The sequence below is a fragment of the Pholis gunnellus genome, assembly GCF_910591455.1.
Source record: "Pholis gunnellus genome assembly, chromosome: 21".
Classification (NCBI taxonomy): domain Eukaryota; kingdom Metazoa; phylum Chordata; class Actinopteri; order Perciformes; family Pholidae; genus Pholis; species Pholis gunnellus.
In genome coordinates this window covers 18,158,880-18,181,520 of record NC_136548.1, presented here as the reverse complement: position 1 = coordinate 18,181,520, position 22,641 = coordinate 18,158,880, and the positions used below count along the sequence as shown (strand labels likewise).

At 41.8% G+C, this 22,641-nt stretch overlaps 1 protein-coding gene across 1 annotated transcript in view; it reads left to right on the top strand.

The window, feature by feature from the left end:
- The window catches only part of LOC306712617 (corticotropin-releasing factor receptor 1-like), a 46,079-nt gene that overhangs the window by 16,234 nt on the left and 7,204 nt on the right, over positions 1 to 22,641 (top strand). Inside the window, exons 5-10 of the mRNA XM_079181985.1 lie at positions 6,476 to 6,561; positions 10,720 to 10,826; positions 15,651 to 15,771; positions 16,723 to 16,876; positions 18,718 to 18,778; positions 20,084 to 20,156. Of these exons, the coding sequence (XP_079038111.1) occupies positions 6,476 to 6,561; positions 10,720 to 10,826; positions 15,651 to 15,771; positions 16,723 to 16,876; positions 18,718 to 18,778; positions 20,084 to 20,156 (602 nt within the window). The remainder of the gene's footprint in view (positions 1 to 6,475; positions 6,562 to 10,719; positions 10,827 to 15,650; positions 15,772 to 16,722; positions 16,877 to 18,717; positions 18,779 to 20,083; positions 20,157 to 22,641) is intronic.

The following is a 22,641-nucleotide window of genomic DNA, read 5'->3' as shown; positions in this document are numbered from 1 at the left end:
CTGCTGAACCAGGCGGCTTGGCAGCCGACACTAAACGACATCAGCCGTATATTTTAGGGACCTTGAGATCGTGACCGATGTAAATGGCATTTTACGACGCTGCCAGAGGCTCGTTCCTCTGCAACCTGCAAGAAGACTGCAGGAGAATGTTAATAAAGTGGAGCCGCTGCAGTCTGAGGGAGATGTTCCTGCAGCAGAAAGCAGATTTCACAATGTGACCCTCACGTTATCCGTGCAGCATGTTGTGCATGAATGTTCACAGAACATGTGCTGCTGAGAGGGCTCCCTGTACGTTTTAATAAAGTGAGAGAGAAAGAGAAACTGGCCTCCATCCCAACATAACCACACGAATACTGTCAACTCAGGTCAATCACTAAAGCAATAGTTCCACATTTATTTAGACACGGTTATTGGCTTTCTTTCCCAGAACGAGACGAGAAGATCGACATCAGCGTTAAGAACGGAGCTGGAGTCAGGAGGTGGTTAGCCTAGCTTAGCATAGACTGGAAGCAGGGGGAAACAGCTAGCCTAGCTCCAGCACTAATTAACACGTTGTATCTCATTTGTTTGTTCCATAAATAGACATGAATGGAAAATTTATATTATTTTTGATTTTGGTGTCAGACGAGACTTCACAAAGATGTGCACAGTAGTTGTTCAGTTGTTTGCCAAGATGTATTTCCAGCGCAAACCACAAAGTGTTACCGTCCACGACGGCATGTGGCGGATATTTATTTCACCTTGTAAGACCGTTTATTTGCATCGTTAAAGCAAAACGAGGTCGAGGAGACACCGACTGCAGCAGGAACTACAACACGGGAGGTCTTGGAGTACTTTGCCGTCCGTTTGTGCACACGTTCACGAAAACCTCACGAAACCTTAGAGGTGTGTAGTTGAGATCAAAATAAAGGCGGGGTTTGAAGATGGGTGTCGTCGGAGCAAGGAGGCAGGAAATGGGGTGAAGTGGGGAAGGGCACCACCACTCACACTTTAGCCCGTCTGGTGTGATCCCGTTGCAAGATTCAGATCAAACACACACATTTCCTGTTTATAATTTGTGAGTTTTTGAGGTGTTTAGCCCAAAATCACAAGTCACAAATTTGCCTCGGAAGGCTTTACAATCTGTACACATGATGCATCCTCTGTCACATCTGAACAGGAACTACTCTGCAGAGCAACAGAGGAGGATCCTCTACCGGGACGGACAGAAGTACGATAGATGTCGTGTGTACAGAATGAACAGGAGAGCAGGAAGCAGAATAATGATGGAGAAATCACGACAACTACTAATAACAGCAGCAGTTAATACAATATAATAATAATGAAAGTAATTAATATAAATGTGACCAATAAAGCGAAGCTGTTTTCAGCTAAAGGGACGTAAATGGAGGTGGGACCCCTTCCCTACTTCCTAGCCCGCTACTTCCTTTGCTCTGACCTCGCCCCTCTTCATCCTCAGCCCTTCATTCTGATCCCGCTGACTGACTCCAGTCCTGTTTCTTGGCTGCATGCGACGAAGTCAATAAACCTGTCAACGGACATAAAGACCCACCAGAGTCCTCCTCTGTGGTCCTTCCTCCTACAGTCCTTCTGTCCTGGACCACATGTTGCCTTCATCACTCACGAGGTGAAAACAACACCGGCCGTCACAGCTGGCAAACATTTGCCTCTCGCAAATACTGACAGAAGAAACTGGCTCTCATAACGCCGCTGCCACTGTGTTGGATCTAATTTGCTGCAGCTGTAAAAGTCACTCATGCATTCTGACAGCAAAACAATATCACAAGACGTGACTGAGACACGCTTGACTTGTGCTCTTTGTTATGAAATGTTTAGAAGGTATTTTAGCATCTCCATCCTTCTGTCAAAGGGATTGTGAGACAGTCAGTGGGTATTTCAGTGTAAGCTGCACTACAGGAATCCACTATTCTTTATTTTAGAAATGACTTTAACCCATTCATACGCTTCTCACTTAAATTGTTTCCTTAAAGAGAAACCTGCAGATTTGAATTCTTTCTTCTTGTGTTCGTCTTACGAGATGTAACATCCTCAATGTGACAAACGACAGAACCAGAGTGACTTCGTACGTTACTCCTCCGTATTCTCTCATTGAGAACCAAATAAGAACCAACATGCTGGAACAATTACTCCGATTTCAATCGTCAGACGTTGTTGTCTGCACATTGCAGTGTTTTCATTCTGCAGCGCTGTAACAAACGCAGACGACTGTAATCCAAACAGGCCTCCTAACTGCTGCTGTAACGAGTATTGAAATGCTGCCCGGGCCTTAAATCCACCTTTAATTTGCTTCGGCTGTAAAACTCGTTTCACCTCGTTTCAGCCAAACAGACAGCAAACAATACAGTAATAAAGAGGATTATTTGGTTATTACATGAAGAAATATCTTCAGTGACGTTCAGTCTTTGCTATAAAATGTTTGATATATATGTGGCCTCTTTTTTTTTTTTTAATAAAGAGGTTTAGCAGCCATAAATCACCGTGTGGTCCGCTGCCAGAAGGAATTTATTTCAAGGACGTACGGCTTGATTTGAAGGCGCCACCGTTTCTACCGTTAAGCTCTCGGCTCTGCACGGAGACCTCCGCCGTGACGCCTGTTCTGGGTTGTTTTTGTCTGCTTTTTTTATCACCGATTTCTTTAAACAGTTGCGCTGCACTTTAGTTTTGTAAATAGGCTCCTTCTAAATAAAAGTAACTTTTATTGCTCTGACGGTAATCCGTTCACGTGATTTGGGAGCGTGAAGCCCCGGAGGAGAGTCGCCCAGTCATGCCGTGTCACGTACATTTCCGATTGGAATAAAAAGGAGAGAATTATGGGAGCTCTCTGAAAAATATGTGAGATTTTTTTGCCAGTGCACGTTAACTTCAGTCACGCACAAGTCTGATAGCAGAAAATAGATTTTTACTTTTTTTTTCTCAGGAGAAATAAAGCAGTTTAAACTCTGCTGATAGTGAACGGACGTCTACGGACTGAAATTGAAAATATTCTTTAAGCTTTTTTATGAATCCCCCAAAAAATTTAACAAGACTCTTGACTTCCCAGTGTGCAGTCAGTCCATTACAGAACTTTTGACTTTGACATAATTCTCCTCAGAGAGATTCTAAAGCTCTCTAGGATATTGCGTTTTGGGATTCAGGGAATATCACGAGCTAGGTAATCTTGATTGGGGATGACAGTCCCCTTACACTGTCAACATGCTATTTTTACCCAGCTCATTGCACATTGCTGCCCTCAGGCAACCCAATCCCATCTCATCTCTTAGCCTGCCCGAAATGACTCATTATTAAAACATTTATTTAAGATTAACAGCCTCCGTCTGAGGCCACCGACACACTGTCTCTCTCTCCTTAGCTAAAAGCACAGCTTTGAAAATGTCCGTCTTGTGTTCAAATGTTCATCAGTAAACCAGGAAAAGTGTCTTATTATTGTTGTGAGTCTGACATCTGAGACCTTTTACCTGCTTTCACTCTATTTGTATCACCAGAATAAGCTGTTGGCTGTACTAAAGAGTGATTATTGCATAAACAGTGAGCGCAATAAGTTGTGGCTTCAGCCGACACGGTAATAAATCTTTCTCAGGTTTTGTTGGCAGGAATTTCTTTTTTTTTGTTTGTTGGGTGTGAATGCTGGAAGCGTACGAAGTTGATTCAAACATCAGAACGTTTAACTCAACCAGCACATGCTCGGCTACAGATCGTTTCACAGATTTCAAGCGTGAGCGATCCAGATGTGTTCCAGTTCATTTCCTGTTGCAGCTGTTTGTGAATAACATCAGCCGACAGGAAGTAAACATGGACCCATGCGGTCTGCGTTTATTATTTATAGCCCTCAATGTTTCCAGAAATATTCCATGTTTTCCGATAAAATTGGGCAAAAAACTGAGATGGATGGAACGTTCAGAACGTTCAGAACTGAGACATTTCAACACGTTTTCAACTCGTATTCACTAATAAATACTTTAAGCTAGAAACTCCATTCAAACTTTAAAGTATTCCACATCTTCAGTATGATTCAAGTTTCAAATCTCATTCAAAACTTTTTAAAATATTCAACCTTCTTGGAAGCTTAGAGACAATGACCGTCACAGGTTTTTACATTAGTGTGTGTTGGAGCGGGTGACATCACACAGATCTTATTAAGGAAATATCTTCAACTTTTCCACAATGTTCACTCTTCAAACGTCATTTGTCTGGACCCGGGTTGGCCGCGTATGAAGACAGGGTTTGTGTTTTTCTGTCTGGACCTGGAAGCAAAGTTAGAAGCTGTCCCCGAAAAACAGACGCAAACAAGCACTTCGTTTTCTAATATGTTGTGCTGTTGATGGACGTCGACAGCTGCAGCTTCAACTGTGTCAGCGACCGCTCAGCAAACTTCACTTTCTCCTCTCGGTTCTGTGAACTGTCACTGGAAAAAGGTTTCTGTCGACCCGAGTCGACCCGCCTCGGGGTCCGGGTCAGACGTGTCCATATAACTCAGTGAGGAAGACGTGTTCCCACTGCTGATTGTCTGGAGATGAAACAACCTTCTCTTTTGTGTTTGTTTCGAGCTTTATTATATCGGGCCGACTTAATGTCATCCTTGCTCATCATTTAAATGAACCGAACCTCCGGCCGCCTCACCTGCAGACAGCTGCTGATCTTTAAAATATTCCCGACGTCTCCTCCTTTCATCTTTAAATTGCCTCATTTGCAGCGTTTCAAACCCAACTGTGTCCTGTTTGATGATTTCACTTCCTTCATCTTAAGGAATAATAAATGTGAAATGACAAATGTGAAATTTGTCACAGATTATTTCGTTTCTGTCCCGTGAATGTGCTGAGAAATGTATGCCGTGATGGAGCGAGACCGCACGGACAGAAATATAGTTTGACTCATCATTCAGCGCCTTCATGCCCCGAATACTGGGGCTGCTTCATCCAGCAATGTGCAGAAATGGTGTTTTTTAGATAGAAAGTAATCACCGGTTCTCTGTCTTTTTTTATTTATTTTATCTAAAGGAGGCAATAAAGATTGGAATTTTATAAATGTGGCTTTTAATTGTGTCACAGCTTGACGTAAAACTTCCCATTAATATGAATTTCTCTCTGACCTGCCTTACTTTGCCAAAACTCTTAGAAACACACTAGAACCCTATATAGGGTTCTTTGGCTTGTTCCTGGTAGAACCTTTTAGAAAGGTTCCACCTGGGACCGTGTCAGAGGGTCCTAACACAACTTAAAAGGATTATGAACCAGAACCATATGTGAAAGGTTTCAACCAGAACCCCCCAATGAGAGGTTCTTTAGAGAACCCATTTTCAGAAGGGTTTTCATCTAGAACCCACCCAAGGGTTTCTACCATGAACCCTTTTATATTCCAAGGGTTTCATCTAGAACCCACCCAAGGGTTTCTACCAAGAACCCTTTAATAATCCAAGGGTTTTCATCTAGAACCCACCCAAGGGTTTCTACCAAGAACCCTTTAATAATCCAAGGGTTTTCATCTAGAACCCACCCATGGGTTTCTACCAAGAACCCTTTAATAATCCAAGGGTTTTCATCTAGAACCCACCCATGGGTTTCTACCATGAACCCTTTTATATTCCAAGGGTTTTCATCTAGAACCCACCCATGGGTTTCTACCAAGAACCCTTTAATAATCCAAGGGTTTTCATCTAGAACCCACCCAAGGGTTTCTACCAAGAACCCTTTAATAATCCAAGGGTTTTCATCTAGAACCCACCCATGGGTTTCTACCAAGAACCCTTTTCAATTTCAAGGGTTTTCATCTAGAACCCACCCAAGGGTTTCTACCAAGAACCCTTTAATAATCCAAGGGTTTTCATCTAGAACCCACCCATGGGTTTCTACCAAGAACCCTTTTCAATTTCAAGGGTTTTCATCTAGAACCCACCCAAGGGTTTCTACCAAGAACCCTTTAATAATCCAAGGGTTTTCATCTAGAACCCACCCATGGGTTTCTACTGAGAACCCTTTTCAATTCCAAGGGTTTTCATCTAGAACCCACCCAAGGGTTTCTACTGAGAACCCTTGTATACCTTTTATATCGTACATCTTTCTGTGGACAGCGTGACCCGACGGTATCGTGGGTCAACGTGTTTTTATTGTAAAAGAGATGAAATGAAAACAGGTTCGCAGCTCGTTGGAGGTAGAAAAGCGTCTAAATGTAAAGAAGGATGAGGATGCTGAGGAAGAGGATGCTGAGGAAGAGGGCGGTAGACGGTCCTGACAGCTAACGTGTGAAAACTCACAGCTCGTCGGCCTCCCTCTAATGATATCGCTCCCTATTAGTCTCAAACGAAGAAAAGGTCGCAGTGCCACTACCAATCGAGCAGGAAATCACATCTTTTACATTTCCAAGGATACAAGACAAAAACAAAACCAAGAATGATTTATTATAAAGTGAAGTAAGAATGAGAAAACTCATTTTTTGTGTTCGTGTCTTTCTCTCTGTGCAGATAACGTTTACAGGAACTGTCTCGTGAACGGGACGTGGGCGCTGAAGGGGAACTACTCCATGTGTAAAGCCATACTTCACGAGGAGGTAAGACTTCACAGCCTGTTTTCATGTATAATGATTAATGAGGCTTTTCACGGAGTCCCTCCGAGCGTGAAACATAATCAAAAAAACCAACAACAAAAGCGAGGTTAGCAGGGGAAGACGAGTGCGACAGGTTTGCTCGCAAAGTGTATTTATAGTAAATGTGGATTCAGGGTTTGTTTCCCTTTTAAAGCCCGAAGCCTTAAACTGACACTACAGACAAAAGGAAATACTATGAATGTGCTGTGAAATGCACCGACAGCACAACGAACGCAGCCGCTGCGGCTCTACTGTCATCTTGGCTTTGGGTTTTGTATGTAAGTGGGAGTCTGACATTTGCTAATCAACCTGCAGCTGTTTCTCTTTTGAATGCACGAAAAAAATAAAAGCCTAATTTAGTTAATTCCTCAAGAGAAGCGGCAGCCACAACAAGAGTTTTTCTTTTTCTAAAGCGCACCGTCCTCTGGCGATGAGAGCGACAGGATGCTGCCGTTGAGGTCCTGCTGTGCTCCAGTTCTGTATCCAGTCACATGCTGCTGTTTTTGTTGTTTGTTTGTTTTTTTTTGGGATGCTCTCAGCCACCACCTGGATGCTGCTTTTGTGATGTGCAGATGTGCTGCGCGATGAGCACTCATTGTAATTAGGATCGACCAAAGCTTCCCGACAGAACACGGTGACCCAAATAAGGCCGCGACGAGAGGACACTTGAAGTATTGTATGTGAAATATAGAATTACATGAAAGTAAGATGCGACCCGACCATCTGCTGAAACTCAGCTGAATATTAAAAACGCTTTAGTTTCCGTAAACACCGTTACTCTGCGCTGCTTCAATTAGCTAAGTTCTGTTTTTTAAAACAAAGCTGTCGATCTCCTTCAGCTGCATTGAAAGGATGAAGCCCAACAAATCCCACGAAAAACAACCCAAAACTACAAAATCAGTCTCTCAATACTTCATCTGAGTCACATTAACACCACAAAGAAGCAGCTGGTCGCTGTAGTTTCTATCAAACGTTATTCAAACAGTAAAATCCTGCGTTTGTTGAGGACTATTTTCAGATTAACATACATGTGATGCTAGTTAGCATCGTGTTCATGTCTGGTTGGTCAATGATTGTCTGACAGTTTATCTTTCCTTCACTTATCGTCGTCACTCATCTTGTCTTAGCGGTTTAACGTTTATTCACAACAATCAAAGACACGAGTAGATTCAAAGGGATCACATTGGCTCTTGTTTACTTTCTTGCCAAGAGTTCGATGAGATGATCGGCGCCGCTCTCGTGTCTGTACGCTGAGCATGAGGCTGCAGCCTGGAGGCGATTAGCTTAGCTTAGCTTAGCATAAAGACTGGAAGCAGGGGGGAAACAGCTAGCCTGGCTCTTTCCTAAGAAAATACAAACCCAACGTAATTTTAGCTGTGGTTTTTGACAGCTAGCTGTTTGCTTCTTGTATTTATGCTAAGCTAATCAGTTAGTCATGATTTCTATCACAGGCTAAGGCACGAAACCGTACCTTCTAAAAGTATGCTAGCAGGGATTAAAGAGTCCTATTTCTCTCCTTACCGAACAAAAAACATGTATTTATCTTAACTATCCAACAAATAATTCATTTTGGACAGAAACGTATCTGTAGGAGCTCTTGTGCTCATGGTGTGTGGACACAATCTAATGCTAAATCTCTGAAGAGAATAAAACAATCTAGATAGCAGCTAGCTTAGCTTCCCCACTGGAATTGGGTTTTTGTCAGTGTTTTGTGTTTTATAATTTGCTTTAAAAAAAAAAAGATTTCAGATATGAATATGGGAAATATATTGTAATAGATAAGAAGGTTTTATAAATGTTTTGAACAGAATGTTATGGTTTTATCAGGCGTTGGTCTGTTGGATCATGTGTTTTATTAGCAATAAGAAGAATGTAAGTAAAGGATTTATTCTGACCTGTGAGGGCATGTTAACCTGCCAATGAGGTCAGCGGATCTTTATGGGCACATAAAGATAAAGATAATAATAATAGATCTGTGAGCATGTTGTGGAATGAAACTCTTCATTTAGCTGTGGTTTTATTTTAGCCGGGAGTCTCTCGCAGTCTAATGTCCCATCGATCCCCCGCAGAAGACGGATATAGACTGCCCGACCTTTTAAAAAGTGTTTGATTTTCTTTCCTTTTTACGGCCGTGAAATATAAATCAGCAGGTGGCAGCGGTGGCGTGATTGATATCAGGGTAAAAAAAAAAGGAGGGGGAGTTGGAAGTGGCTTCCATTTTTAAAAGGTTCAGCCCGTATTGAACCGGATGTGTTCAGCGGTCCCGCTGGGAAGAGGAACCGTGTGGATCAAAGGCTTATTGGAAAGTTTGTTTGAGGGGGAAAAAAGAATCCTCTTTTCCTTCTGGGACTTGCTGGAGGTTATATTCTCAGATAAACGATAAAGTGTCTTTGTTGTTTCTTACAGAGGGAGAGTGAGTCAGGTTGGCTTTGACTCTGGTGGCCTGGAGGCGAGTGGTGGGCGGGTCTTATATTATCCTCTATCCAGTCTAACACCTCCTGTTTGCCTGATTTATGTCGTTGGACTGCCGAGGCTCTCGGTGTCTGTTAAAAGCACTGATTCACTTTTTTTCTTCACATCTATATCGCTGCACTCATACATCGAAAGAGTGATCGTTCAGTGTGTGTCACTAATCACTGTAATCATCCCTTCCTGTCACGCTGCCCTTGGAATGATCCTTTTACGGCGTGTCTCCGATGTAAAAGGTGGAAATCTACATTCCTTGTTTGGTGGAGGAAATGCATTATACTGCTGCAGAGGCAAATGTCCTAGTAGTTTATATTTAGTGTTTTTAATATAACATGCAACTCCCAGGACGGGAAAAAACACATGATTTGTCTACTTGAGACAGCTGAAGCCTCTCTCAGCTTCACACAATGTGAGCTGTGCTCCAGTGTGCTGCAAACAATCCACTCTGTTGGGTTTGATTTGATTTCAGCCAGAAGACGTAACAGATACCAATGTGCATTCCTGCATCAGAAGGGAATTACTTGGGAGCAATTTGTCCGCCGTAGACTTTAAAAAACGAGTTAAAGATTTGAGCCGCTGCACCAAAATAAAGTGAATGAGATGACGTGTTTCAGGGAGCGACTCGGGGATTAAACGTGTCCACGTTTTAATCTCGGTGTAGACACCAGTAATTTACATAAATCCACTTACGGCATAGATTACTGTCGGTGGTGTGGGGGGAATCCGATCACAATGGATATGTGAGTCACAGACACAAGACTTAGGCTGCGATTCAGAGGAAGATGTGAGTTTTATGTAAAACCTTCAGCTGCAGCACAAAGCCTCACGTAGTGAGTTCATATGTGAGAGAGTTCACGTTCACCAGCCTCCCACCATTCAGGTCTCAGGCCCGGGGGACTGAACCCGGACCGATGGGTAAGGTGGTGGGCAGGTGGGTTATTAGTATCATGATGGGGACCGACCCAGATAGAGGCCCAGGACCCCGGGACCAGAACCTCTGTTCATCATTCAGCATCAGGGAAATAAACTAACAACCAGAAAGAGACTTAGGGTCAGCATTAAGAGACGCAAAACACCCACGAGGACATAAAAGATGATCACAAATAGACACAAAATAAACACAAAAAGCTGAAAAGTGAATATAAATAGATACAAAACGACTAGAGAGCGACAAAAACCAACCACAGAAAGGACTTGAAATTCTTCAAATGAACGATATTTACTCTTTTTTTAAAGATAGATGTATGAAGACTTTTGTGTTCTAGTAAATAATCTAATCATAAATATATATTAATGTTGATGACACGGCAAAAAAGTCCCATTCACAAAGCACAGTGACCCAGACGAGGTCTGCGTTTTGTGGCTGAGGGGGGTTTATAGTTACAAATAGCAGCTATTATTATAACAGCTGTATATGAATCGTATGTATTACACTGAACAAACAGCGTAGCTGTTGTTAATGAAATGCTAATTAAAAACCAGAGCTTCAAATAAAAGTCCCAACACACTTTGACTCATTTCTTTATTTTAAAAGTTTCTAAACTACCGCAGGAGTCTGTGGAGAGAGAGAAGGAAAGATCGACCGAAGAGGGTTTTCAGTCTTTGAAGTCTTTTATCTTAAGACTCATCCAATGTTTCTTTCTCTCCCTGCAGAAAAAAGGCAAGATGCACTACCAGATAGCCGTCATCATCAGCTTCCTGGGCCACTGCATCTCCATGGTGGCGCTGCTCGTCGCCTTCTTCCTCTTCTTGTGTTTGAGGTAAGAAGAGTTCGATAATCCCGAAGACGTCGTCCGTGTGACAGAAGCGTCAGTGTTCTCCAGATCCCCCTCGTTTCAAAGCGCCTCTCGTTTCTGATCCAAAAACCCGTTTGGTCATGGGATGAAACCTTCCCTATCTCAATCCCTCAGATGAAGAAGGGGTTTAGACGCCCGCAAAAAAAAACTAGGACACGTCCCGTCCCCCCCCCACACACACACACACACACAGATGGGAATAATAAACCCATCTCGCACAGAAGAACCAAACACAGTGTTGTGGAGGCCTGTTGGGACAACCGGTGGAGGTGGAATGGGTTTCTCTGACAAACCGGAATAAACCGAGCGTTAACGATAGAAAAGGTCTTAGCGCCCTCGACAGCCGGGACGGTTATCGATCCTCCAGACACCCCCCCCCCCCCCCCCCCCCCCTCTCCCACCCGGGGTGGGTGAGAAAAGCATGAAAGGCCACCGAGACAAAATAAATAAAAGCTCTGCAGGACGGCGTTTATGCACAACCCATGTTTGTGTGTGTGTGTGTGTGTGTGTGTGTGTGTGTGTGTGTGTGTGTGTGTGTGTGTGTGTGTGTGTGTGTGTGTGTGTGTGTGTGTGTGGAGGGGGGGGGGGGTCATGGGGTTCAGTGTTTGAGTTTGTCATTTATTACTCACCTTCTTCACTTTTTAATGAGATCCAGAACCATTTAAGGGAAGGTTGACTCTGCCAGTGTGACGGAGAGAAAGGTTGACACTCCTGCCCAGTGTTGTGGAGCTGGAACGAGAGAGTGGAAGGGATTACAGCAGAGAGAGGGGGGGGGGGGGGGAGAGAGAGAGAGAGAGGGAGGGGGAGAGAGAGAGAGAGAGAGAGAGAGAGAGAGAGAGAGAGAGAGAGAGAGGGAGAGACAGAGGGAGAGACAGAGAGAGATTTTCGAGGGCTGGAAAACACTGAATTGGCAGTTGGATCATCTTTTGCTTCTGGTTGACGGTGAAACTGAATATTAATTCTCTCTGTGAGTTCCAGTGTCAAGGTTCTATTTGAATGATTTCTACAACATAGAAACACACGAGTGTGCTGGATAACGTAACGTTATCGTAGGTTTATGTTATTAGGGCAATAATCAAGTTTCTTATTCTACTAAACAGGTTTTCAACAAAAAGACAATACAAATGTTGTAAAAAATAGTATAATTATATGTTCAGTATATGGTTTTTTAAATGACAGAGCTGTGTAGTTTCTTTGTGCAGGAATTCTCCAAAAGTTCACATGCGAAGACACTTTGACACGAGCAGTCAGGGATTGAACCATCAACCCTGAGATTAGTAAATAACCCACTTTACCTCATCCACTGATGCCCCAGTTCGTCTGGCTGACGGCCCTCAACGCCGGGAATTATGTCACCGAGAATTATGTCACCGAATTCATTTGAACTCTTTTAAACCGCTGGATGAGACATCAGGTTTCACTTGTTGGTGTTTAAAAGGGAAACGTGTTGAACTTTCCTATATTGTTTGTGTCTAGAATAGCTTGTTGTTGCTATTGACCGGCTCAGCTGCTGAATATAATACGAGACGAGTTTAAAAAGACACAAAAACTGACGATACGATCGCTTAAGAAAAACCAGCAAACGACACTCACCGTATATTTTGTAACTCTTCTGTTCAGAGTTTGTGTCGTGTTTTAATCTGTCAGTCAGTCAGTTATCTTTAATGTGCATGAAAGACAAATGAGACTTTAATCTTTCCGCTGGAAGCTGGAATTATCTCCTCTGATGCAGTCGGGCTACTTCAGAGGGAAACTGATCAAACAGTTCAGGGATCTGATTCATTGAGGCCGTTCACCTTCACCTCCACCTCTGTGCTGTTAGATCAGGAAGAGGAAGACATTAATAAATCAGACCTCAGTCGCCCTCTATTACAAATGTAAACAACGGATATTCAGACTCACACCTCTGACCCGTGACGTCGCTGCAGCGGCTAACACACTAACACACTCTAACACACTCTAACACACTAACACACTCCGGCTAATGAACAGTTGTGATGAGAGGGGGAGCGCAGAGTGTTTCAGAGGGAGAGCACTAAACGCCTTTTTATTCTGACATACATTCAAAATATAATTTATGAAACATAAGATTTTATTTACACCTGAGCAGAAGTTTTACCCGTTACGGCAGAAAACCGATAAAGAACTAGTTAAACTAAATAAATACATTTTAAATAAGAAGCCAGGCGTGTCTGAGACACTTCATTCAAACTCACAAACAAGTGGCGACGTACGCAGACCATCGGCTCCGAGTCGTCGGCGAGGTACTCAGCAGCGTGTGTGTGTACTGCTAGTCTTGTTAGCGGTTAGCGGTTAGCCAAACTCACCATCCAAAACAATGGAGAGGTGAGCAAACTGTGACGAGTCAGCCGGAGAGGTCCTTGTGCATGCAGCTGCCCTAAACACTAAGATAATTATACTATATAGACTCTACACTGCCTTAGAGTATGTGTATAGATTGTTTTCCAGTCATTAGTGATTTATGTGTAATTTAAAGATATTAAAAGTATGACTTTTAAGGAATAATTGTGCTTTTGTATTATTTTCTATATCATTGTCTTCTATTATAGCATTCCTGTATAGTGTGTGTATATTGCATATACTGCACATATAGATACTATTATATACTTTACTATGTTTTTATGTATAATGCACTTATACTTATAAACTTATATGTAGTTCACACGTCATGGCTGCCAGATGTGCACGACTGGGCTTCTTCTGCACAAATATTTTCACTTTTTTCTCCATCATTTTAATATATTTAATATATTTAATATATAGTAGAGAGTGGTTTTTTTCTGTCATATTTATGTATTTCTTTAATCTCTGATTTGATGTTTTATTCATTTCATTTAAATTCTTCATCTGCTTTCTGAGTTTCCCCTCATGGATAAACATGGTCTCATCATATAATAATGACAACATACATAATAGTCTGTTAATGTTCACACCAAACACACACACTGTATATTAGTATAGAACATGTGTATATCTTTAAAATGGAAGATAATACCACAATAGAGCATATAATATAATATAGAAAGTAATAACATAGCAGAAATGTGGTATTATGATTTGGTGATATAATACACAACATAAAAACAGAGACACAGGATAAGAACAAATGTTTTGTTATTGTTTTTATTTCTCTGTGTTGTTGACAAAGTGTTTCCTCTTAATTAAAACCCATCAGGCCGAGCGAACCCCACCGGCAGGATGCCAAAGGAAGTGAGGTCACTCGGTGTAATGAATACGACGGTTTAAAAAACAGAAGAAGAAGAAACAAACGCTTCTGGCTCGACATTCACTGCCTTTGTAATACGAACAGCAGCTCCAGTAACACTGTGAGCTGGTGGCAGGAAATTAGCTGCTTATTTGCGGGACACCACGATTTATAATACATCACTTTATGCTTTTTTGTTTTAACCCCTTAAGGCTGCTTTTGTTTTGCTCCTGTGTAACAATATAATGATTCAAAGCTGCAGCATGCATTTGTATGCACGCTGTTGTATTTAATTAAGCCATTTTCTTTTAAGAGCTCCACGGTTAACAACAACACAAAGTCACTGGGAACACGTCGTCTGCTCAGTCAGCACAAAGCCAGCGCAAGTGACACCTATTGAGAGATGATGCATGTTTTAAATAAAGAAGATCACGTGATCCCCCTCGCCGGCTAATAACGCCGTCAGCTGGTGGCAGCGAGCGAAGCTGTCACTGCAGTGACCGAGGCCGGCTCGTTCTGTCCGTTGAGTGCTTCTATTTTAACGCTCACTCGGAGGCGGGTTCCTTAATTGTATCCCGAGGTCGATTTATTTGCAGCATTAAAACATCAGATGTTCGGGGCATGACACAATAACAAGAGTGCAAAAAAGTGGGCCTGAAATGTTACTTCATGTTAAGTTAGGGGCGCGATGGGAAGTGTTACTTTGAGGCTACATCTCTTCATTATTCATATTCATCATCTCCGTTTTACGAGATTACTTTAAAGGGTTGTATCATAGTGGAGGAAGGCTTCATGTCTTTGTTTAAATTACACTAGAAGACTCAAACTAAGTAGGACGAGATGTTTAATTCATGAGTATGAAGTGAGAGCCAGGAGGCGGTTAGCTTAGCTTAGCATAGCCTGGCTTTGTTCAAAGTTTAAAGATACATGCACCTCTAAAGCGCATTAATAAACGTACTGTGTTGGTTTAATCGGCACATAAACGGATGTGTAAAAGACGCAAAATGTGGTTTTATGTGCCAGGCTAGCTGCTTCCAGTCTTTATGCTAAGCTAAGCTAATCACCGTCTGGCTCTAGCTGAATTGTTGTGACACAGACATGAGAGCAGTATCAATTATTCTCATTAAATAATTATATTTCCCCAAATGTTGAATAATTCATTGAACTCCAGTTAGTTTGGGTTCATTTCAATGTGAGTTTGTTTAAAATACACGAGAACATTCATTCAGGGATTTCCCACCAAGAGCTCAAGAATTAACATATTATATTTAGCTGCTTTAATCGGAACATGAACAGAAATATAAAATAAATGTGACTTCCGGTCTTTATGCTAAACTAAGCGAAGCTAAGTACCTTCTTCAACATCTGAGGTTATGGAGATTATTCCCCTCTGTTCGCCTCACAGGAGCATCATGGAGATTATTCCCCTCTGTTCGTCTCACAGGAGCATCATGGAGATTATTCCCCTCTGTTCGTCTCACAGGAGCATCATGGAGATTATTCCCCTCTGTTCGTCTCACAGGAGCATCATAGAGATTATTCCCCTCTTGTTCGTCTCACAGGAGCATCCGCTGCCTGAGAAACATCATCCACTGGAACCTCATCACCGCCTTCATCCTGAGGAACGCCACCTGGTTCATCGTCCAATTGACCATGAGCCCTGAGGTGCACGAAAGTAACGTGGTACGTGTCGCTTTATCTGATCATCTTTTAATTGATTTGTTTATTTTCTACCCTAAATATTAAGAGTCTTAGATTCAGATTTAGCTTTTACTTCCTTCATTTTGTTAGCTTTTACTTCCTTCATTTTGTTTGTGTAAATATTTAATGAGCATTGTTTTTTTTCATCTCCAATGACTTCTTAATGGTTATTAAAAACAAAGATCTCATGTATGCAACAAGAAGCACTTAAAACAACTTTTGTTTTAGGTTAAATCCTCACTAGAGCACCAAATGTGGATTAATCCACCGCAGGAAATAGTCCCGAACAAATGCATAAAAACGACAGTAACCAGCTGTTTTAGGAAATTGCTGAGCTTTTTAAAAGATAAATAAAACTAAAACTCATTGTTGATCTTTTCATGAGATTTAATAGCAATAAGAAAATATAGAATGTCAGCAGCCTTATCCTTTAAATAGTTCATGAAACCTCCAACTTTGTGTTAAAATGATCGTCCTTTAACGAAAGAACTGCTCCTCTTTCACTAGTTTGTGAAAGACTCTGAAGGATAGTTCCTCGTTGGTGTCTTCAAGAGACAGCTGAACATTCATGAGCCTCAGTTAATAAGGTGTTGAATTTAAAAAGGTGCCATGATGTTTGTTTAGTGAGATGTTGTGTTGCCACCAGCCACCAGTTTGAATTCTCTAAGTCTGTTAACTCGATTGGACGGATCTTAAATCTACCAGATGTGTTCAGTTCCTTTAAAGTTTGTTTGACAAACAACTGGCAAACATGGAAGAGAGCATGTTTATTGCATTCCAGGAGCTTCCTTTGACATACCAACATCCTGATGAAATGATGATAATGTAACTTAAAGAACATGTGGTATGCTTTAAAACATGTTTGACAGTAAGATGATGTATAATATTTTTGACGTTCTGTTCAATGTTTAACAGAAAGATTCATTTTTGCAGGTTTGGTGCCGCCTCGTCACCGCCTCCTACAACTATTTCCACTCCACCAACTTCTTCTGGATGTTTGGCGAAGGCTGCTACCTCCACACGGCCATCGTCCTCACCTACTCCACCGACAAGCTGCGCAAGTGGATGTTCATCTGCATCGGCTGGTGTGAGTACGCCTACTGCGCAACAGTGAACATCAGTAGTACAGCTGTATGAAAACCTTAGAAAAGTGAGGCATTCTGGGAAAAAAACACTTATTTACTGAGAGTTAAACAAGAAGATTGATGCCACTCCCATGTCTGACTGTTAAGTATAAGCGAGAGCGAGGAAGAGTTAGCTTAGCTTAGCATAAAGACTGGAAATATGGGCAAAACTTAGCATTCTTCAAAGTAAAAAAATACACCTGCCAACCCCTATAAACTCATATTTTATTTGTTTAATCCGTCCACAAATGTAAAAGAGAAAAAAGCCAGGAGTCTGTTAGCTTAGCTTAGCATAAAGACTGGATTCAGGGGAAACAGCTAGCCTCGCTCCATCCAAAGTTCAAATCTTCTACCAACAGCTCTAAAGCTCATCAATTAAAATATTCTATGTTTGTTTGTTTAATCTGTAAACAAACAAACATGTAAAAGGGACAAATGGTGCTAGGCTAGCTGTTTCCCCCTGTTTCCAGTCTTTATGCTAAGCTAAGCTAACCAACTCCTGACTCTAGCTCAGTACATAGCATGCAGACATGAGAGTGGTATCACTTTTATCACTCTCGTAGCCTACATTTGGAGCATTTGACTTGATGAGAATATTGATACCAGGGGGCGGCTAGATTAGCTTAGCATAAAGACTGGAGGCAGGGGGAAACAGCTAGCCTGGCTTTGTCTAAAGTAAAAAAAATAAAACATACCAACCCCTATAAAGATCAATAATTAACACATATTTTATTTGTTTAATCTGTACACAAACAGAAATGTAAAAGGGACAAAGTATTGTTTTTATGAGTTATGTGCCAGGTTAGCTTCTTCCAGTCTTAATGCTAAGCTACGCTAACCACCTCTGACTCTAGCTCAGGACATGGCGTACAGACATGAGACCGATATCAATTTTCTCATCAAACGCTCAGCAAAGAATTGTTTTTCTTAAAATGTTGGAACTTTTCATTTTAACTCCAGTCAGTTTGAAAATAGAACTCCATTCAATCGAAAAAAAATAAAGCTGCAGCTCAGACAAAACTCATCCAACAATGTGGAGCGGTCGACTTGATGGAGATACCAGGATCCGGCGTGGCAGCTGGGAAACGTATTGGTGTGGAGTTCACTAACACCCCGTTTCACACTGTCAAACTGAACTATGTGCTGCTGAGATTAGGTGCATTGTGCCATCTGGATTACATTTCCCCGCAGGGCAGCGTGAAGCCTCCGAGCATGTGAAGGGGGGAAGATGGCAGCACATTTCTTTTTTCCAGGATGGCCGTGAAAACAATAAATAAGATCAAATTTTTATTTGCTTCGCTTCACTTTAGCTCAGGCTCCAGGAGCAGACGTATTCTTAAAGCAGAGGGGAATGGACAAGAGATGCTAAAAACAACAAGACAAAGTAATCCCAGTTCTTGAGCTTTCCTGAAGGTTCAACGTTACGCCGATGACAGCGTGTTGCTAATGAAGTGGAAAATCAACCAGAAATGTTCGGCAAGGTCTTCGTGGGTCAAGTCGCATCTTCTTGTCTGCTTCATTTTTACTCCTATAAGTCAGTAAATTAAGACGATCGCTCTGCATTACCGTCAACCAGAGTCCATCTTTCTCATTCATTCCCAGAGAAAACGTTCGGAGGGTGACACGTCTTGGCTGGAATCTGCGGATCACGGCACTCGAGCAACAATAGGTTTTGACAGAGCTTTGGCAGACGCGGACTCCGTGTTGCAGCGTGAAATCCCCGGCGGGGATGTTTTGCGATGTGAAAAGCAGGAAAAGATGAAAGAATAATCTGCCATTTGTCTTTTCTTGTGTTGCCTCACAGGTATACCATTCCCTATTATTGTGGCATGGGCGATTGGGAAGCTGTACTACGACAATGAGAAGTAAGTATTTCAGAGAAACTGAACAAAATCACACAAGGGGGCAGTTAAACTGTGTTGCATTAAGGAGATGAATGCCTATAAATAACCTCCAGTAATCACATTTGCATTGTACAATACTCTAAATCACAGGTTCCCCCTGTGGGCATTCTCCCTCTCTAGTGCTCAGCGTTTGATTGATATGAAGCGGTCTCTTTCTTCAGCTCGTAGACAGGTGCTAATGGATTCAGCATTATATAAATGTGCATAAATGTCCCTGATGTGCTTCTCCATAGTCAGTGTAATAATACAGTCGATGGAGAAACAGACAGCAGCACTGGACGTATTTTAGGAAGTAGGAAGTAGGAAGTGTCGGCTATATTTAGAGTATTTTCACCTCTTTAACCTTTCTGTTCTCTTCAGAAACCACCAGACTCCTTTGACCAAAACTGTAATTTAACCCCTCGAGACACACATGAGTTACTGGTCTACTGCTGCCTTCATCATTCATGTTGGTTTGTTCCTATTATTGTCTGACTTTGATGACCCTGAACTGACCCTTTAATAAAACACCAAAGTCACACAATAACACAAACAAAGTAACCGATGGAGGCAGACGTAGAGCAGCTACTCCTGTGTTCTGAGAGAGGTTTCAATCAATGGAGTCTGGTGTCTTTGAAGAGAGGCTTACGGCAAGGTAGAGAGGAGAGAATGATCTAAATATAGAGCTCATTTAGACTGTTATTGATTCTATTAGGTGTCTAAAATACGCCCACAGCCGCACATTGCTGTGCTGCTGTGCTGGCTACTGGATACTGTGAGTGAAGGGTCAAACCCTGATGTCTCTTCTTCCTCCGAGCACTGTTTCCTCTTGTTTTGTTTGAATAAAATCTACACAGAGCAGCTGTTTTAGGAAATTAGGAAACCTTTTTATTTTTTTATTAAAACTAGACATTTGTGACCCATTTTTAAAGATGTTTGTCGCCGGGAGCCGATGAGCTCGGGGGCGAGTGTCAACGACAGAACATCAGCCTTAACCTCTTTTTACTACTTCCAAGTGAATAAGTCATGTTATATATCAGCTTATTTCACATTAAAACAGGATCATTTTTATTTGAAATAGTCTCACAAAACTGACGGATTGCATTTGTTTTAGGAAAATATGTTTTTTAGAACTCAGTTTTGATCAAAACAATCTTCTATATTTCATATTACTGACTGGAAAACATGTGTTTTTAACATCTAAGCACAAATAAACATGATGTAACTCCAGTAAATGCTGAATACATCTGAGCATGAGGAGTACCGATGATCTCTGTTTGATTTCAGGTGCTGGTTTGGGAAGCGAGCCGGCGTTTACACCGACTACATCTACCAAGGCCCCATGATTCTTGTCTTAGTGGTGAGAGTCTCTTTTCTTTTTTTTCTCCTGCAGTTAGCAGCACTTTACATAACTCGCCGACACAATTAGTCTTTATTATGTCTTTTAAATGCCTGACAGGGCGTGAAATGTTGGAAAACCGCAGCAGATTCTTCATGTTGGGAATGATTAATGTGAACTTCTGACGCTCTACCTGTCGAGCGTTTAAATCTCTGCAGCATATGTGAATCATGCTGGAAACGAAGAAAGTGGTCCAGAGATGTGTTCAGTCTTGTTTGTTTCTTTGAGGAATTATCTCTAATATTGGGTTATTTCCATACCCTGAGGGGACGTTTTCCTGGCTTTGACTTCATTATGTGTGTCTTCATCCAGCTCCACATTCAGCAGCTCAACTTCAACATATCTGCTCTGATGTCCTCAGAGGACAAAAACATCCTGAATAGTCCCGATCATAACAAATATTCATAGTTTTTTTCTGCCATTATCTTTTTGCTCATTCGTCCGTCTGTGCGATCCGTTCTCGTGAGCGTGAAATCACAGTGACGCCAGGAATTCGGCACAAACGTCCAGCTGGACTCCAGGTTGAAATGATCGATGACTCAATACTTCATGTGCTAACTATGACAATTTGACACGAATGTTTAACTGGACAAACTGATGAAGTGATGACATTTTGGACCATTTTTTTCATCTTCCTTTAATGCTACTGTTGTTTTTCATGAACAAATAACACAGAATGGCTCCGTAATGCAGCAGCGATGCCCCGAGTGGAAACCAGGAAAACAACACGTGTTTGTCACGTCGCAATAATGAGAAAATGGCTCAATGTGACATCAAACTGTAAAATTAAATAAAATGTTGAAGCCAGGGGCTGTAGATATTGAAAGCCTGATATAACAGAATGCATCGTCTGCGTATCTATAATTTAACTTCACAGTTTATTTATAGACTTTGTATCAGAGCTGAGGTCTCTGCCCGGCTGTGACATCATCTCTCGCACTCGTCGGTCATATTAGTGAATACACGTTTTTCAGTTTAAATGATGAAAACTGTGCATTAGTGATCCTTTAAAAGACATTTTAGTGACAATTGACAAACGATAAATAATTGTCTTATAATCGTTTAGACCCCTGACATTTTGCTATCGAGGCTTTTAGGCTCTTATTTGGTTGAACTCACACCCTTGACACACGTTATGCCAGAAGCATGAACACAAACCAAATGGTAGAAAAATGTAAAAAGCCCAAAATGTCCGGCGTGATGCACGAGTGTTAAACGGGACGTCCACCACCTGCAGCTGCTCTCCGTCAGCTTTCAGGGCGACGCTGTTGTTGTGACTCTCCGTCTGCGCGGAGCCGCTCGGCCCTCCGGCTCCCCTCGCGGTGAACGATCCTGAACGATCCTGAATGATCCTGAATGATCCTGAACGATCCTGAATGACCCTGAACGATCCTGAACGATCCTGAATGACCCTGAACGATCCTGAATGATCCTGAATGACCCTGAATGACCCTGAATGACCCTGAATGATCCTGAATGACCCTGAACGATCCTGAATGATCCTGAACGATCCTGAACGATCCTGAATGATCCTGAATGACCCTGAATGACCCTGAATGATCCTGAATGACCCTGAACGATCCTGAACGATCCTGAATGACCCTGAATGACCCTGAATGATCCTGAACGATCCTGAACGATCCTGAATGACCCTGAACGATCCTGAACGATCCTGAATGATCCTGAACGATCCTGAACGATCCTGAACGATCCTGAATGATCCTGAACGATCCTGAATGATCCTGCAGACTTTGCAGACCGTCGGGAGGCTCAGAGCGGCTCCTTGTACACGCTTTACTCATCTCTGGTCTGGACTTCTGGAACTCCCTCCTGACTGCGCTTCCAAAATACCTCAGTCCTCCGTCCAGTGGTGGAAAGAACATTCGCTCAAGTTCTGCACTTAAAAACAGTTTAGAGGGAACAGGTTCAGATTCTTCAAAATATGATTAAAAAAATGAATTGGGATGCATTTTTGGAGATTAGGTTTCTCAACAGCACATAAAGTAGTTAAATTATTATTATTATTATTAAATTAGCCTCAACTTCACCAGCTGCAACATGAACATGATGCCTAAACATCAGCGCATTAATAATCAGAATACAATAACATTAGATTAGATTAAAAAACTAAGCTTCTAACCAGAAGTGCAAAAAGCAGAAATGTCCGTAATAATAAACAGGAAGGGGAGAGATGAGTAGGCATCAGTAATCCTAATATACTGTGTGGTGCAGTAGTGTAAATATATTGACAGTAGTATAAATATGAATACACTAGAATATATACAGTGTAGACAGTGCATATATATATATATTAAAGGTAAGTGTTTATGCAGTAGTAAACACATATAATCAGGCTTTGTGATTGGTGCACGACAATAAACAGAAATAATTACAAATAGAAATATGACAAACAAACGATATGAGGGTTAAAATGCGTCTGTTATTA